Source organism: Centrocercus urophasianus, unplaced genomic scaffold, assembly GCF_019232065.1.
Source record: "Centrocercus urophasianus isolate 14NV4802_14NV808 unplaced genomic scaffold, USGS_Curo_1.0 seq_15, whole genome shotgun sequence".
Classification (NCBI taxonomy): Eukaryota; Metazoa; Chordata; class Aves; order Galliformes; family Phasianidae; genus Centrocercus; species Centrocercus urophasianus.
Window position 1 is genome coordinate 47,399,726 of NW_024884697.1, and position 18,320 is coordinate 47,418,045.

The window sequence follows — 18,320 nt, forward strand, 5'->3', positions numbered from 1 at the left end:
CGCCGTGCCCTCAGTTCCGGCGGCGTGCGGCCCGCTGCGCGCAGGAGCGTTGGGCCCCGGGTGTTCTCGCGCTGCGCTGAGAGCTGCACCGCGCCGCCGCCACCGCCGCCATGGTGAGAGCGGCCGGGGGAGATGCGGGATGTCCGGGGAAGGGTCCGCTTCCATGCCCAGGCAGGAGGCGGGCGGGCGGGGAGCACGTGGGGGCCGCGCTGCGTGGGGCTGCGCCGAGGGGCATCCAGGGGCGGGTTGTGGGCTGATATACGTGGTATACGTATGCATAGGTGCCTGAAAGAGGTTGTGGCGACGGGCGGGCAGCCTCCTCTTCTGGGTAGTAGCTGTAGGATGAGAGGTGATTGCCTCAAGTTGCGCCAGGGGACATTCGGGTTGGGTATCAGGAAGCATTTTTCAGAAGGAGCGGTGCTGCAGTGGCACAGGCTGCCCAGAGAGGTGGTGGGGGTCACCGACCAGGGAGGTGTTCCAGAACCGTGTGGATGTGGCACTGAGGGACGTGGTCATTGGGCATGATGGGGGTGGGCTGAAGGTTGGACTGGGTGATCCTGGAGCTCTTTTTCAACCACATGTGATGCACTACACGTGGTGGACTTGCTGCGTTTCTAATGTCCCTCGGAACAAACTTCTTTGCCCCTGATGTACTGCTCTCCCATCTTTTCCTTTCTCCTGTTTCTAGAGTGAGGCAGAGGTGAACCCCAAAGCTTATCCACTGGCTGACGCGCAGCTCACCAAGACGCTGCTGGACCTCGTGCAACAGTCCTGCAACTACAAGCAGCTACGCAAAGGAGCCAATGAAGGTGGGACAAGCAAGGCGTGCTGGGAATGCTGTGGGAAGCTGTGGCTGGAGATTATAGTTTTTTCTCCAGCTGTGAGCCGTGAATATTATTTTTCATAGCTCTGGCTGTCACGAGTGTCCCCCTCTTTCCTCCTCCTAGCTGCTTGGAGTGTGTTCCTGGTACATGTGCTGTGATCATTTGTGATGCGGCACTGGGATGACCAGGTGTCTTGCCAGCTTAAAATCATAAGATAACTGGGGTTTGAGGGGAGCTCTGTAGCGCAGTCAGAGAATGGCACCTTTCACAGCTGGATCAAGGCTACTCAGGGCTTCATCTGGTTAAGCTTTATTTGAGGAAAAAAAAAAATTCTTAAGTGTGGAAATTCCACAGTGTCTCCTGTGGCTTAAACTGCTTTCGTGCCAGAATTTTTTTCCCCTCGTGTTCCCAGAATTTCCTCAAGGCAACAGTCACAGTCTGCGACTTGTCCTTTATACTGTGTGCTCATGGGGATAGCCTGGCTCCATCCTTTCTGCAGTCTCCTTGGAGTGGCACAAGGCAGCAGTTATTCTCCTCCATACCCACCTTGGCTGGTTTTTCTCCAGTCTGCACAGATCCAGCTCCCTTGGTCTCATCTGCGGAGTGCTCCAGCTGCTAGCCCTGTGCTGGCCTCACTCCTTTGTGAATCTCTCAAGGTGTGGAGCTGGGTGCAGTAGCCTAGATGTGACCCTATGAATAGTCCCTCCTTGGGACCTGCTGTTGGCACTCAAGAGTCAGCCTTCTTCCTCTCATGGGTGCGCTACTGACTGCAAATTGTTCATTCTGGACTCGGAGCTGTGCTATTACATGGCCCTGTAGCTAACAGTTTTCTTTGGCCTGCCTTCTTGTTCATGCTGACTTCAGCATCTCTTAATGTTGTTCATGCGATGTGTTTCACGGAACCTGGACTTAGTTTTAGTTTCTTTTTACAGCCACCAAAACACTGAACCGAGGAATAGCAGAGTTCATTGTGATGGCTGCCGATGCTGAACCCTTGGAGATCATCCTGCACCTCCCTCTTCTCTGCGAGGACAAGAACGTTCCTTATGTGTTCGTGCGCTCCAAGCAGGCCTTGGGCCGGGCGTGTGGGGTTTCCCGGCCTGTCATCGCCTGCTCCATCACTATCAAGGAGGGATCGCAGCTAAAGCCTCAGATCCAGTCTGTACAGCAAGCTATAGAGAGACTGTTGGTCTGAGCACCTAGGAGTTTGAGTGTGTGTGGAATGGGTAATGGTGAAGTCAGGGGGGATTCATGTCTAGCTTTAGTTGATGACGTTATAGTTTTGATATCAGTGTTCCATTTAAAAAATCACGTTTTTGTTTAATAGTGGCTTAATTCTTAAAGTGTCTCTGCCTCTTCTCCCCTCCCTTTTTCTATTATTCCACTCCAACACCCATTCTTGTATTACTTCTTGAAAAGTGATAGTACAACTGTATTTACTGCTTGACGTTTAAAAGAAAAAAAATCCCTGCCTATCTCCACGTCTGTCTGCTCAGGACTTTTGTAACCTACCCACTAGCTTCCTAATACTTCAGCCTCTAACAGGTGTATCTCTCTGTTTCAGAATGGTTTACTCTATGGGGGAATAAGGTGTGTTGGTTCTGCAGCACATCACGTGTATTTGGGCTGCGGGAGTTGTTGCTTTGAAGTGAAGCAGCAAAGACCAAGCGTAGGACTGTGGCTACTGTGTAGCAGCTGGTAGAGCCAGGATCAGTACACATAGCACAACCCTCCCTTCAGATCAGGCAGGAGACTTCTCTAAGAGGTTATGGGGAGCTGAAATTGTATGGCAGTGCGCAAGGGGAAATCTCTAATTTCACTTATTTTTAAATGCTGATTTTTTTTTAAAGAAAATAAAATTACTGACAAATCTAAACACAGGAACGTCCAGAATTGTCATTCCCTCGGGAAAGCACTTGCTAACTGAAGTGTTCCTACTTGTGAAGCTGAACTGCTCAGAGATTGCCTTAAGGCCATCGTTGTGTAGTAGATGAATATTCCCTCCGTTTTCTTTGCATGGATTGCAACAGTGATCTGCAAAGTTTGGGCTTCTTAAGACATTTAAATATAAAACTCACTCTTGGATAGAGAGCAGCTCGCTGTGTCTGATAAGTACTGCACATCTGGCCAATGACTGTAAAAATGATCTCACGCTTTTAGAGAAGCTGCTGCACTATAGTTACGTGCCTGAAGATCAGCCCTTTAAGTCATGGCCAGGACAACAGTGGACAAAGTGATTTCTCAGATAAAACAACCCGTGACTCAAGAAGGCGATACATAATTTCATGATCTTGAAAAGCATGAATGCTCCACCAGCATTCTGGATCTGGGGTAGTTTTATGGAGCTAGCTGTAGTTCAGTGCATGTTGTGTTATAAATTCCATTTCTGTTTTGAGCAGAAATGTAAACCTCTGCGTTGGAGTGGATCATACCAAATTTGTCTTTTGCAGGATGCCTGGACTTAACAGCTGGAAGCTTATCCCCAGCATTTTGTCTCCTTGTGTGGCTGCCCAGCTCAGCTGTGCCTCCCACCTTTCTGAGGCAGAAAGGAAAACTAGAGTGGAAAGACCAATAGGTCAGCAGCAGCAACAGAAGGGAAAATAAGTTGTGTTAACATTCTCACAGTGGTACCAACTGCATACCTTTTGTTAAGTACATCTCAAGCAGATGAAAGCAGCTCACACAAGACTTATTGTATCTTTTTGTAAAGGGCTGATAAATTCATCTTAGCAAGAATATTACTGTCGTGTATACAAAGATCTCAGAGCCCTATTGTTTGTACAAATTTTGGAAAGCCTGCTGTTCCATCTACCAGTTCTGATCACTGAGCTAGTCATTTAAAACCACAGCTTGCCCTATCTGTACCGTGCCAAGACAGCTAATGTAACACAACGCACATACGAAACAGAAATAAAGGATTCCAGAGTAAATAAAGCTAATTTTCTGCTTTGAAGCCTTCCAACGCCAACCCTGGTAAACTTATGTTTAATGCAATAGCCTGCCTTAAAAAGAAGAAAGGGAGGTGTAATAACCTAGAAGAAACGTAATTATCTAAAGCCTGGAACATAATGTGCCTGGGGGTTAGCAAGCCAAGACAGAAGTTAACAAGGGCATCCAGGATAGGAAAACTCACAAAATTAAGGTAGTCTCATTATTATATTGCACTCAATTCAGGCCTTGCTAAGACAAGCATTTACAGTAACTTCTCCACCTAGGGGCAAAAAGGAATTTATTGCTTAGACATTTTTAATACCTATCATAATGTAAGCAGATTGAAAGTAAGACATGAGTTTCAGTCTGCAGGGCTCAGTATGTTAGCTGCTCTTTTGAAGCACTGCGGGTGGAAGTGGGCAGTGTAGTGGTACAGCTAGAGTGGTCGCAGTTCTCAGGCTGCTTTCAGCTGGCTCCCAATACATATTCTGCACTCACAGCACAGCCATGACCTTAATTTACAACTTAACTCTTCAATAAGTTTCCTAATGGAGTGTGCCAAACAGGAATCTGCTGAATGCAAACACCATGCAGACCAAAATAACTCATGTATTCCACGGCTGCGTTCAGTGCTAAGTTACAGGTCAGCTAAACAACTAGCCACAAAGTTATCATTTTAACTCATCTTGCGCTGCAATGCAGGTGGGACATCCCAAGGGTGAAAGTTTAAAGAACAAGATGTACAACCCCACATGCAGCTTCATCAGTATGATTTTAAAAACACTCTGAGTAACAAACAAGGGCTACTCTCCACAGTCTGCTACTTTTGGGCACAGGTTTTGGCACAGGAACTTGTATAATACTCTGACTCACACTTACTACAGAGGCGGAAAAGCACTATACCATCTCAGTAATTTAGCTTGGATAAGTGCTTGCAGTTTTCCACAGAACACATGACTTTTTTCTTCTTTACCATTTAAAAAATGAAGACCTGGCTGAGCAGCTCTATGAAGTACTGCTGTTCTGCCCAAAGGATTGGCTCCTGATCACTAGTAATGGTTCTCTCTTTTGTGATCTGCTAGTAATCTTTTAACACTGATGGGAGAAAAAGAACACAATTTGATTACAAGCACTGATGCTGGCAGCAAAGTAAACCACTGTGGTTACATGCTCTGTTGGCAGACAGACTTGATCTGCTGCATGTGTTCATGTGGTGTCACACAAATTATTTGCTTTCTTATTTAAGTGAATTTTGCTGTCTTTGTGATGAAAAGATGGTACAGTTGGTGTTGCAAAGAAAAAAGTCCAAAATAACTTTATTAAGAAACCAGAAAGGCACAACCGTGATCTGTGTGCAACCTGAGTTAGCAGGACATTTAATTCTGCTACTGTGAACAGTATCTGAGTTTGCAGAAATGCTTAGAAACTACAAGCCAGAAGTTTCTCCAGTGCTAGATTCAGCAACCATTGGCCTCCTCCTCTGTGGCAAGATTAAGCAAACTCAGAAGTCAAGTACAACAACCGCAACTTTAAGCAAGTGGAAGTCAACCATGGCCTTCCATTCCTGCTTAGCGCCCACTGAAGTATTCAGTCAGTGCATCTATGAGCTCCTGCTTCTTCCCCCCGCTCCTCAGCCTGTAATGCCTGCATGTATCCTTCAGAGCAGAGACAGTGAGCTTGCCCAGAGTGCCATTCTGCACGTAACTCCTCAGGGAATCTTCTGAGATTTCTGTCTTGGGCCTCTTTTCTGCTTGACCATCACCAGCTGGAAAGAGAAATTTTAAACCACCAAGATTTTTTAAAATTTTCACAATTGAAAGACATCAGCATTTCTTATACATACCAAGTTAACAGCCATTAGAATGATATTTTAATGGCCATCTACATACTCAGTGTTTTTTCTACAGTAGGTGTCAATATGTAAACTATACAGTATTTCACTTATAGCAGTGATCTCAAACTCAAGTACAAAACTCTGTGTTCACATAGGGAATTCAGCTGACACTCCTGCTTTATGCACAATTTTGCACATTCCCAAATCACAGTTAGACCTGAGCATTACTTATCCCCCAAAATGGTCATTTTGGACTTGCAAAATTGTCCATGCATAAATGTCTGCTTCCTCACCCAACATACAGACTGAAGGCATTAATTCCTTTTATACCACTCTGGGTTTTCACTAGGCAGTTTCTCATTCTAGCAGTTCTCCAGCTTGATACCACAGTATTCTCTGCTCCCTGTGAATCACTGAAAAACGAAAATGCAGAAGCCTCAACTGAAAATACCACAGACACCGTGCTGTGCATCTGCACTGTCATTACTTGCCTTGTTTTCGCTTTGCAGCTTTCCCTTCAGGGTTGTAGTCAGGAGGATAAACCAGCTGCTTGAACTCCTCCACCAGGTTGCCCAGCCTGCGGCTCATCTCTTCAGTCTTTGGCACTGGCAAAAGAGAAAGATTTGTCCCCTCAAGAAAAGCAAATTGCCTGATACAACTTTGCTTCTGTAAAAGCTACCATGCCAGCATCTTGCAAGCATGCAGAATGCAAAGAGCTTTGTTACGATAATCACAAATGAGAAATTCACAGCTCTTGATAACATCAAGGATTTGTGTTATACATACACACATATCCCTGAACTGTTAAATATATACACGGGGATGGTAGGAGTGACAGAGAAGATCTCCTCGTTGGTGGCACTGTGAGCTAGGTCTAATCTCAGACGTTTAAAATGCAACAGTTTATTACCTAAGGTTACAGTTTGAGGCAGAACTTGTTTCTGTCATGTATTTGTACAATATCTAGCAGAGGGTCCCAGATCATTTGTTAGATATCACTTCATATGAAACAAGTAGCTTCTCTAACACTATTCCTAGATTAGATTAGAACAAAATTTAAAACCAAACCAAATAAAACCTTTCCCTCAGGAGTAGGTTTGTGGCCTTTGATGGATGTTCTGAGAAATTGTCACAGCCACCAGGTGGCAACACTGCCTCCTGGCAGAATAATTCTGTAAGCTCTGCCTGGAATACTATTAGACTCTAGAAGACAGGAATTGCAGAGAAAATGTTTGTCGTCAAAAAAGAAAAAAAAAGGTGGGGGAAAGGGAGGGGAATTAAATTTCAATTTTGGAGTGTAAAGTGAAAATTTTTCCTTTCTCCTTTTTGCCAGCAGCATAAGAAACAAAGGTTTCTGCATTTCGTTACGGAAACATCCACAATTCTGCATCTTGGAAAACGACACCACTAAAACATTCTTTTAAAAGGCATTTGGTTTTGTAGCACCAAAACTCTGACTTAGAATAGACAAAGTCAGGAGTCCTCAAACCCACCTCCCCCCACATCTACCAGTAATTCTCACTTGTAAGATCCTCAGCTTGTTCTGGTTCCAGCATATCCAGCGCCAACGCCTCCAGATTCCTGAAGTGCTGCTGCAAAACTGGGTTCTCAAAGCTGTCAGTCCTGTCAAGAATCCGTCAGATTTTCAGTGCGTGCTGCCAGGAAGCTAAGACATAAGATCTGCCACCAGCCTATTTCAAAATCAAACTTCCCTCTTTCCCACAAATCAATCCACCTCACCAGAAGAATCACTTATCCTCTTTTCAGTTTACCTGCTGAGTCACCATCCTGTCATGTACCAAATGTGTTAGGTAGCTGTGGGAGACTTAGAAAGCCATGTGAGATAAACAGAGAGACTGGCATTCTGCACTACCGTGCTTTTTATATACGATTTTTTATGTCCCACTTATTTTAGTGTCCCATAAAAGTCCCCCTCCTGAAATTTATCCTGGTTATGACAAAAAAGGCCCAGCTATTCTCTCTAGCACACACTCATTTGAAAGATCCAGGCCTGATCTGCAATAGATTGGACCATTAAAATGTGACATCTGCAACAAATTACAACAACCCAGAGAACAAGAGCAATACTATGAAAAATTCCAGAACATGCTACATAAAGCACATGATGCCTGGTCATTTCAGAATGATAGAGAAATAAATTTGCACAAGGCTAATGCAGAGGGAAGCAATTCGCTTGTGCAAATCATTGACTCTTGAAAGTTTCCTCACTGAATGCATTTTATGTGTGTGCCTGCAGCAATGACACTGTGAGGTAAGGGACACATTTGTGTTTGGGAGACAAGGTATATCAAAAGCCCTTGAGTAAAAAAGTACATGTAGCTCCAATATGCAGGACACTGCAATGTGAAATGGAGGAGCAAGGCTTGATGAGTTACCTAAACTTATAATTGACACATCCCTAATATTTAAAAAGAACAAAAATACTCACACAATGATGCCTGACCACATCATGGAACAGAATCCAGATCAAAGCTAAAGACCACTTCAAAGTCTTACATCTATTGCAACCACAACCTTTACGGCACTCAGCTTGGTCGCCAAGTATGGATCATTAAGCACTTGACTGTTTTCCAATCAATGTATTTATAACTATGGCTTCCTAGAACATTTACTGTAGACCTGCTGAAGAATGCCAGAGCCTATTAAATTAGTAGCTAAGAAGCAACATCCCAATGAAAGCTATTTAGTCAATGCATGCATCAAAATCTCATCTTGTGGACAATATGTCTGAAAAATGTGTGCAGTGGAGAAAGCAATAGTGTTGAGCTTTCTTCCCCACGTGCATCCCACACACTGTTGATCTGCATGTACCTGTATTTGAAGCGGAGTTTTTGAACGATCTCCTTCATTTTGTCCACCTGTTCTCGATTGGCTGGTACCTTTTCTGTAAAATCAACGTTCCGTTTATCGTCTGCATATGGTAGGAAAATGATGTGGAAACCTACACAGGACAGAGAGAGAGCAAGAGAATAGTTACGCAGAACCACGGCCTCAAAATCAGAATTTAGGGGAAAAAGCAAGATTATCAGATAGGTCTGATGACTCCCCAGACCAGCTTGCTATTTTGCCTAAGCAGCAGCAATCAATAATACCTCCCAGTACCTACAAGGTACAAAGGTTCAAAGTACTTGAACATAGCAAATGTGATGCTGACTGCACCCAACAAAGCAGGGAAAGGCAACATCTCTTCTCATACCTGGAGGAGCTATCTGCACTTTCTGCTCATCCACCTCTTCCTCCTGAGGAACCAGGGCCACAAAGCGAGGGGGAGTATTCCGGCGGGCGATGTATCTGCACAGTGCCATCACCTCCTTCTCCAAGCATTTCATCAATAAGGCATTAAACAGAGTTGTACTGCCTGCAAAGTAAAGACTGCACTGGTCAGATTGACAGATTTGCTCCTTTGTTCTAGAATGTAACCCCAGACATTACAGATTTGATGCTGTGACTTCTTTGCAATACTCGCACTATTTCAGATGTTAAAAAAACAACTATTAGAAGGTGGAAAACTCTACAATGCTATTATCTTTCCTGACCAGAACTGTGTGAGTTCTGGGCAAAGAACTAAAATCACTAACGCTTGAGAAATGAAGTAAGGTTGAAAACTGGAAACACGTATCTCCAAAGCATCTCTCTGGTATGGTGGGACACAGGAATAGCAGCACACTGTAGGACCTTTTCCAAAAGCAACAAATTAATAATTCAGACTGCAATATTCTTCCCTGCCCAGTCAGCTCTCCTCTGCTGAAGAAAACAAAAATTAACTGCAACTGAGAGGGGCAGTAACGCTTATTTCTATACATTTTAATATTAGCATGTTCTTAAGTTAGACAAAGATTTTACACTCAGTGGTCACCACCCCAATAATTTATGGGACAGGTGGTTACCCTAATGCAAGGTGTGAATCTTCTCTTGCTACCTTTGCTTACCAGTTACTAGGGACTCTTCAGGATACATGAACTGGGAGGGCCTGATATGGTGGTGCTGTTTTAGCATCGAAAGTGGTTTGAAGCCAATCAGAAACAAGCCCGGAGAATCAAACCGTTTCACTTCTTCAGTTTCCTCTTTCTCCATCACAATCTGGCGATTTCCATATGTCTAAATTAGAAGGAGACAGAGAAGAACAGGTAGTACTGATGCCAGCAGAAGAAAAGCTGGATGAGGCAGGTAAAGAAGGGGAGGCAGTTGCTGTCTTCCACTACGAAAGGCGGAAAGGTGGTTATAGGCAAGACAGGGCGAATTCTCCTCATCAGGGCACACTTAAAATTGCTGGTCATAGTCTGCAACCACTGTCCCAGGGGAAATTTGGACTGAATATTAGGAAAATGCAATTTCCTAAGGCAGTGGTTGAGCCCTGGCACAGAGAGACTGTCACATCTCATCCTTGCAGTTACTCAGAGCTGGCCCAAACAAGCCCTGAATGACCTGATGCAGTTCTGTGAGTTTTGCTCTGCACTGTTGGAGCAGATACTTCCAGAGATCCTGTCCAAACCATGGCTCTAAACTTGCTTTAGCAGATGAACATCAGCTACTCATTCCTGGCAGAAACAGAGACCAAAAAGCAATGCTTTTGAAGCATCATTCATGCATCATTAAAATGAAAACATATTATAGTCAACCTCCAGAAGTTAGACATGTGAGGTCTTACAGCACAGCTCTCTGCTCAACTGTATTTTATTTCAAAAAATTACTGTTCAGTATAAATAAAAATAACAGTCAATCTTAGAGTACAATTTCATGAGGCTTTTGCATGGAAGGAAACAAAGTGTACTTGTGCCAATACATTTAGCAACTGACTATTCTATTTTGAAGTAAGGCTGTGCCCGAGCAGAGAGGAAAAAGCATTCAATCTACATCAGACAAACTATCAAGCAGGAAGACAAAGCAAAGAATAAAAAAAACCAAAGAATAAAGCTACTGTGGTAAAGAGCAACCCCTCTGTGATTTTACTAAACATTTGCATGTTTAATAAAGTGGTCAAAATGTGTTCCTAATGACTCAAGAGATACTACCAGCTGTGCAGTACAAGGTTAGGCTCTGACAACCAATTCTGCCTTACACAAAGAAATCACCTGTGCTCCTGAACACGCTACCACCAGCAGCTCTGCTTTCCCTTGAGTATCACACCAGAGAAACACCCCACTCTCTCTCTGCACAACTTACCAAAGACTGCACTAACCCAAAGAGCACACAGATGTAAATACTCCCCTATCTCATCCCGAAAGTGAAAGATAAACAAAAGCAGTAAAAGGCTGAGCTCCTCCCCACCGCCACCACCCCAAAATCACAGAGTGAGAAGGCACACAACCAGTACATTACCTGAGCCCTTTTTGTATCACTAGGCAGAAGCAAGCTGCCCGTTTTTCCATTAAACACCCTTGTTTTTGTTTTAACAGGTTCATTCGTTTCCCGATAAAGTTTCACTGGATATGGCTTGTAAGCTCTTTGAATAAGGTTGTAAACACCAACAGAGAAAGACAGATCTTTGTTCAAATACAGATTTAACCTGTGTAAAAAGAAGCAGAATGCAGACTTGAGACTTCTGAAGGATCACTTTTGCCAAAAAAAAAAAAAAAAAAAAAAATCATCTTCCCATATAACTTATTTTCTCCAATCTCCTTTCTCTTCCCCTCCTAAAAATCATAGGCGTAACTGAAACATGTTATTACTTGCTTCATCATTTCACTCACATATAAACATTCTTGGAATTATATCATTTCTGGTCATAAAGACTATTTAAGCACAGTTAATTTAACATATTTCTTCCACATTTTTCACTTGGAAGGGCAGCTACACCCAGGTAGAGCACAGCACAAGTTTATGGTTGGGCATCTATCTCACTTTTGCTTAACACAACGTGACCTCTAATTTCACACAACTGCTCCAGCAGAGAGTAAAATTCCCCAAAAGAACACCATCAAGACAAACAATACCATGATAAAAAATCCAAACTTCGAGAAAAATTCACAAGAAAAGGTTTAAAATTGGAGGCAGTCTTCAAGTTCTGAGTGCAGAATAGTGGATTATAGTGAATGTTATTTGCTGTCATCTCAAAGATATCACTGGCACAGGATTCTTCCTCCTCAGGTATTAGAAAACTTGCAGAACGTTCTCAGAAGAGGAAAATAAAGTTGCAAACAGGACAATGCCAGTGACAACAGCTTAAGTTGGATCTTTTTTTCATATATTCTAAAAAACATGAGGCTGCAAAGGTCATTCATTTACTGTGAACCCACATCAACCTGTTCAGAATTCAATTGGTAAAAAACAACTGTTATGAAGTGGGTGGTTCCAAAAATACTTTCTATCCGCTTTGTCAAGATCCCTTTAATCTCTCTGTAAGCACTTCTAATCTTTCAGTAGGAGATCAGAAATATCAAGGCTGTGTGAAACCATACCAAGTGCATAGACATACTGGCCACATGAATCCGTTAAATAATAGGACAAATACCTACCAGTCACACTGAGATCAACTTTTCCTAAGTTAACACGAGTAAGCATAGCCTCATTTCAATCAGGTTGCACTATGAACTGAACATTTTATACCATACATTGCAGACTTCTTCGCAAGTGTTTTACTTTGGCAACGGCGTCATTTTTCACGATGATAATTTCTGACCAAGGTTAACACAGGAGATTCACACAGTGCAAAAAAAGAGGCCTACCTTCACTCTCAATTTGTCATCCACCAAGGCCAAATATCCTTGGAAGCTAAGAAGAAACACCAACTCAAAGTGAGGAATTAATACTGAAAAATTTAAGCACTGATGCCAATGATTCCAGAAGAAGGTGGTGAGCTGCAGTCTAAAAATAACATCAGTGGCCTCTGTTGAATGACATACAATAGCTAGGCACACACCTGACTAAAGCTCGTTTCCTTGTCTCCTTTGCTCGTACTTTCTTCATGAGATGCTCCAGTTTCCCTGACTCATCAGGCTGGATCCCAAGGTCCTCATCCTCTGCTACGTTGATGATGTCCCTGTAGAACAAAGAGATATCGAACCCTCCGAGCTTCTTCAAGTGCATCAAGTCCAGGATAATACCTAGAAACAAAGCAAAAGACAGGAGGAGGATCACATAAGCTGTTTGTTTGTTTGTTTTTACATTGGCATGTTCCTCAGTTCTCTTTGTCTGACCAAAAGTAAGCTCCAAATTGCCCCATCTGCACCAGATGGGGAAGTTTCCAGGGAAAGAAGCAAAAGACTTTCTTCAGCTTCAGTCAAAGTAATGCAGCATGGAAAATGTTCCCTCCCTAATTGAGAATCTGGGCAACTGTGCACGAAACAGCTCTGACCAGCTCCTATAAAACATATCCCTACTTCAGGCAGAGAGAGAAGAAACAACTGCAGCAATTCCCTTTTCCCAATGTTAAGGTCTAATGAATCAAGGATGCTTACAGTTTCTACATCTAGAACATATGCTAAATTCCAAAAACAATGGGTATCTCAGCTGCACAGCTGAACTAATGAAACATTTGCTCTGCAGTCTCCGAGCTCAGGCTGTTGCTCTACAGCTAATTCAAAGTGCAATCATTAAAGCAATCTTCCTTTTGCACTGACTTGGTGCTGTTATTTCCCTTCCTAGTGTTATTATTCCCTACCTGGAAAATGGTGGAACAATGAAATAAAGTACAGTTTGTTTCCCATGGACTTCTCCAATTCTGATTTATGATGTGAAAATAGAGCAGCCTTAGAAAATAAGTGTTCATAGTTGGGAACCAGTCATCCAACCTGGTTTCCAAAGGTTGCTCCAAAAGTAAAGCCTCATTTATTTCCATGCAAGTTACAACAGATACAAAGAGTACAATTACACTATTTGACAGAGCAAATTCTCAGCTATAAAACACTATTTTTCAACAGTCACCACCATAAACTATGCATTTTTGTCAGCAATGAACAAGAGCCTGCATGCACACACGTAAAAATCTGCATCAGCACAATCCACTGTTTCACAGCTGCTACGATGGTTGTTGCTAGTAAAATGTTGCCCACACAGTCCACCTTTCATCAGCCTGAACAGATGGAAGTCAGAAGGTGCCAAATCTGGACTAATCAGTGGGTGTAGTAGCACAGTTCAGTCAAGACTGACTCGTATTGAAGCCAAGACTGAAATGTGCTTCACAGCCCTCAAACTGCCAGGGGACCTGGCATTACTGTGTTGCAAGAGAAAGGCTGTCTTCTCCTCTGGTCTGACTCTGGAAGTTTGAGCTTTCAGCTTAGTCAGCAACACGATGCAGCAATCAGAGTTGATTGTCCAAGTTCCCAGAAATACATAAGAACCACCAGTTTCCCATCCCAAAAGACCACACAACAGTTTACCTGCTAAAGACTATATCTTAAGCCTTTTCCTCTATGTGAATCCACAAGTTGCTGCTCCATGGACTGCCTTTTTTGACTCCAGCTTGTAGTGGTGACACCACATCTCATCACCAGTAATGATGCAATACAGGAAACTGTTCAGCCTCTATTGGTTCAACAGGCCTTGATATACTTGCATATGATGTTCCTTCTGCTCCTGTGTCAGCATTCATGGGACCCAGCTGGCACAGATTTTGCCAACATCATTGGCAACACCGTTTCCAATGCATTGAAGCTGATACTCAGATCTGCCCACAGTTCCCCGGATGTAATCTGACGATTCACAGGGGTGAGATGATCGAGGCACTCTTCATTTTGTGCTGTGACAGCTGTGCATGGCTGTGTGGAACATGCCTTGTCCTTCATGTCGCTGTCACAACTGCTAAAACGCACCACCCACTGCCACACTGTGCTCACATGCACTCTTTGGTCCCCATAAACATTCTGCAAGTGTTGATAAATGTCAATGGGTGCCTTTTTTTCCACATGGAGGAATTCAATGACACATCTTTTCTTCACGTGCACCTCCATGTCACACACCATTTTGTCAGACTGCCCCTCTGCTCTCACACAGCAACAAGATGCCACAGAATATTTGTGGGAAGCTTCAACCTCTAAGACCACAGCACCAACATCCACCTCTGACATAGTGGGCCAACATAATAGAAGGCATTATTTTTGAAGTCAGCCCTCATAGAAAGCATCAGAAAGTTTCCTTAGTTTTGATGCTTTACAATTTTTTTTTTCCAGCACAACCTTGCAATGCAGTTAATACCTGCTGCAAAGTCACATCATTTCTATTCTGCCTGTAATTAGAACTTAAGTTAAAGGGGAGAATACTGACCTGTGTCTCTCAGATCACCAGCTCTGGTCCTGGCCAGCTTGGCCTTAGCACTATCATTGGCATGAGGGTTATCCTCGTTGGTGAAAAGCATGATCCTTTTGTGGCTCAGTCTGACTCGGACATCGCTGAAGAGATTAGAGCAGGCCCAGAGTGCTTCACCCAGTGAATAGTCAGCATTGTGGCCAAAGGACTCATGGAAAAGTACTCGTCCTTCATCTCCCCTGTATTGGTCCAGCTCTAGAATACGCTTTGCACCTATGGGAAATAATAGCATTTGCAAACATCAGAAATTCTGAAAGAAGTATTGCAAACTCTTCTAAAGAAGCACTGAGAGTTTCCTGCAGCTGTTATCTGATTAACATCCTTTGCAGCTCTACAGTGGTGCCTTTCTACCGCCTGTCTGAGAAAACTGTTTGAGATACCCTGTGTTAATTTTCAACACTGTAAGCTGGTTATCAGTTGAAAGCACCTGCAAAGGCCAAGAGAATGCAAAGTGCCCCAGCATAAATGTGGGGCACTTCTGTTGCAGGAAACATGCAAGAATCAAAGTATCATGCACCCTCTGCATTGAAAGAATAAGTTCTCATCAGGGAACACAGCAGTTGCACCCACTGCAGAGGAATGGCAGAACGCTGTGCCGCCAGCAAAAAAGCAACAAGGCTGAAATACATCCTGCATCTCCATGGCAGGTTGGGGAGAGAGAGAATTTCTCCTGCTCCCTTGCACTGCATGCCTGCAGTATCACTCCAGACGTTGGATTCAGCCCACAGATAACCACGAGGGCTTCAGCAATGTTCAGAGCAGGTGCCAATGGCCTTTTGAAACCCCTATGGATCACTCCAGCCCAACTATGACTCCTTCTCCCACCCACTTTTCTCTGAAAGTAATTCTCCTGCCTTCTTCTACAACTCTACAAAAGAGGATAAGCTTTCACTTTTCAGCTGCTGCAATCTGCAGAGCAGCATCCTTCATCCTTCACTCAAATTCAACAGCAATCTTGAAATCACGCCCAAAAATGTCGTTTGTGCATTTGCTATTTTCATGCTCAACTTTCCTTTAATTAATAGTATTAATTTTCATAATAACTACATAATAACTAACTATGATGTCTCCCTTCTCCAGAGCACACATCTCTCCAATGACAGCAAATACATTTCCTTTTCCACAACATCTCCCTTTCAAATTAGCTATCTTTATAAGCAGGACAAAGCTACTACCTCTATTGCAGAGAAAAAGGGCAAGCAGGGAAAGAGAAGGAAAAAGGATGAGTGAGAAGCCTGAGATACTGCCAAAGAAGGAAGAAGAACCTAGGACAGTCTTGTCAGTCCCACTTGCAATTAGTTCCAAAACCAGGACAAGGCACAGTTCTTGCAAGGAAACCCAGGCTTACTAAAGAATGAGAGCAAGAACACTGGCTTGCAACTCCTAATTAAGAAAATGAAATGAAACCTCCCCAGAGATACAGACAGCTATTAAAAGCCAGTTGACAGAGTTCCCCTACAAGACTCTCAGCTGTCACAGAATTTGTAGCTCTTTGTCTTTGTTGCACTCCCCCTGGTATCTTCTCCAATTTATCAACTGGCACTCCTGTTAACAAGCACATTCTGTGTAATCCTAACAAAATGGAAGAGCAAATATCAAGAATTTGTTATGAAAATAAGAGAAAGAACACCCAGTTAACGAATTATACAACCTGTTCTAACTGACCCTGATTGAAGGTAGGGGCTTCCCACCATAAAGTTGGCTTCCAGAGGTCTCTTCTAACCTCAGCCATTCTGTGATTCTGATATTCTCCATTAGTTGTAATTTGTGGTGCCTTATCAAGTCTGAGCCTTATTCTGAAGTGTGGCCAGCACATGATGGGTCTTCAAGAGTTCTGCTGAGATCCTCTTTAAGAGACAGCAAGAGGATGACCACAGTAAAATAGATTAAAAAAAACAAAACAGACATAGAAAGGGAATCAGAACCAGGTATAACAGAAAAGGCTAAGCTCCCACAATGTTTTTAAAATTCCTCTACATTACTCAATCATTTAATCATTAAAGTTTTAAAACACTAGATCCTCTAGTCCATCCATAAGCCCATCCCCACCATGTCCACTGACCATGTCCTCAGTGCCACAGCCTCACAGTTCTGGAACACCTCCAAGGACAGTGACTTCACCACCTCCCCAGGCAGCCTGTGCCACTGTAACACTGCTCTTTCAGAGCAGATTTTTCCTCATAGACAACTTGAACGATCATTGCCTCTCACCCTATCACTGTTACCTGGAAGAAGAAGCCAGCCTCACTTCACTACAACCTCCTTTCTGGTTGTCATAGAGAGCAATGAGCCTCCTCCAGACTCAACAACCCCAGTTCCCTCAGCTGCTCCCCATCAGACTTGTTCTCCAGACCCCTCACAGCTCTGCTGCCCTTCTCTGGACACACTCCAGGGCCTCCATGTCTTTCTGGTAGTGAGGGGCCTAGAACTGAACACAGCACTTGAGGTGCAGCCTCACCAGAGCTGAGTACAGAGATACAGTCACCTCCCTGCTCCTGCCGGCTGTGCTATTGCTGATACAAGCTGAGATGCCGTTGGCCTTCTTGGCCACCTGGGCACACTGCTGGTTCACGTTCAGATGGCTGTCAGCTAACATCCCCAGGTCACTCTCCTCAGTGCAGCTTCCCATCCTCTCAAAACACATCTCAGAAACAAGAGCTTTTCCATTTACTTGACAGCTGTTTTCAGAGAGGCCAGTCACTAGCAACACTACACAGATGTCCTCACGCAAATCTTCATACCCTTTACTCCTCTACCTGGATTGTCCAGCTCCTGAAGGACATAGACGTGCTTGAAGTCTGCAGAGTTCTTGTTGTTCTCCGTGCCATAGAACACAACACTCAACAGATCCTTGTCACTACTAATAATTTTGCTGGTGTACACATTCCGGATGCACTGAAAAGAAAGCACAGGGGTCAAAACGTGAAGAAAACGAGTGGCAGTAACAGTACAAAATGCTGCCTTTGGCAATCAGCAGTTCCTACGAGCAGCCTGCGTGCTGAAGGCAGACCGCTCTCGGAGCCACAACCACCCTGCGTTCCTCACCTGCATGGTCATGTCAAAGGGAGTGGCTGCCTCCTCATCCTCGTAGGGTTCGAACATGGCCTTGGAGGCATCGACCAAGAAAATCAAGCTGTCCCGCCCGGAGAACCTGTGGTCCGCTACGTTGAGGGGAAAAGGCAGCTGCGTCAACGGCCGGGCATCCACTGAGGGACCACAGCCCCGAGCTGCCCTCGGCCGAGGGGAAGGTATCTTACCGACAGCCTCCTGCCCCTCCTCCTCCTGCTGCTCGCCGTCCTCCTCCTCGTCCGGCCCGTCGCCACGATAATAGGACACCCAGTCGGCCATGGCCACGGCCGCCGAAGGAACCGCTGCTCAAAGCTTCCTCAACCTCCGTCGCCACGCGCCGCTTGCCGCGGACCGTCACTCATCTGAAATCCCCGCTTCCCTCCGCCACTCTGGCCAAT

At 44.1% G+C, this 18,320-nt stretch overlaps 2 protein-coding genes across 2 annotated transcripts; one reads left to right on the plus strand and one right to left on the minus strand.

The window, feature by feature from the left end:
- Nucleotides 1–30: 30 nt before the first annotated feature.
- SNU13 (small nuclear ribonucleoprotein 13) lies at nucleotides 31–2,700 on the plus strand. The gene is made up of 3 exons (XM_042815841.1): nucleotides 31–113; nucleotides 689–809; nucleotides 1,757–2,700. The coding sequence occupies exons 1-3, from the start codon at nucleotides 111–113 to the stop codon at nucleotides 2,017–2,019; spliced, it is 387 nt and encodes a 128-aa protein (XP_042671775.1). The 5' UTR covers nucleotides 31–110; the 3' UTR covers nucleotides 2,020–2,700.
- A 2,344-nt stretch (nucleotides 2,701–5,044) lies between these two features.
- Nucleotides 5,045–18,287, minus strand: XRCC6 (X-ray repair cross complementing 6). Its single transcript, XM_042816321.1, has 12 exons — nucleotides 18,111–18,287; nucleotides 17,899–18,014; nucleotides 17,610–17,748; nucleotides 14,812–15,066; nucleotides 12,470–12,653; nucleotides 10,930–11,116; nucleotides 9,540–9,708; nucleotides 8,807–8,968; nucleotides 8,422–8,551; nucleotides 7,112–7,212; nucleotides 6,081–6,194; nucleotides 5,045–5,520 (listed from the first exon to the last, which is right to left on the minus strand). Exons 1-12 carry the CDS (start codon nucleotides 18,199–18,201, stop codon nucleotides 5,324–5,326), a joined length of 1,845 nt encoding a protein of 614 aa, XP_042672255.1. The 5' UTR covers nucleotides 18,202–18,287; the 3' UTR covers nucleotides 5,045–5,323.
- Nucleotides 18,288–18,320: the final 33 nt, after the last annotated feature.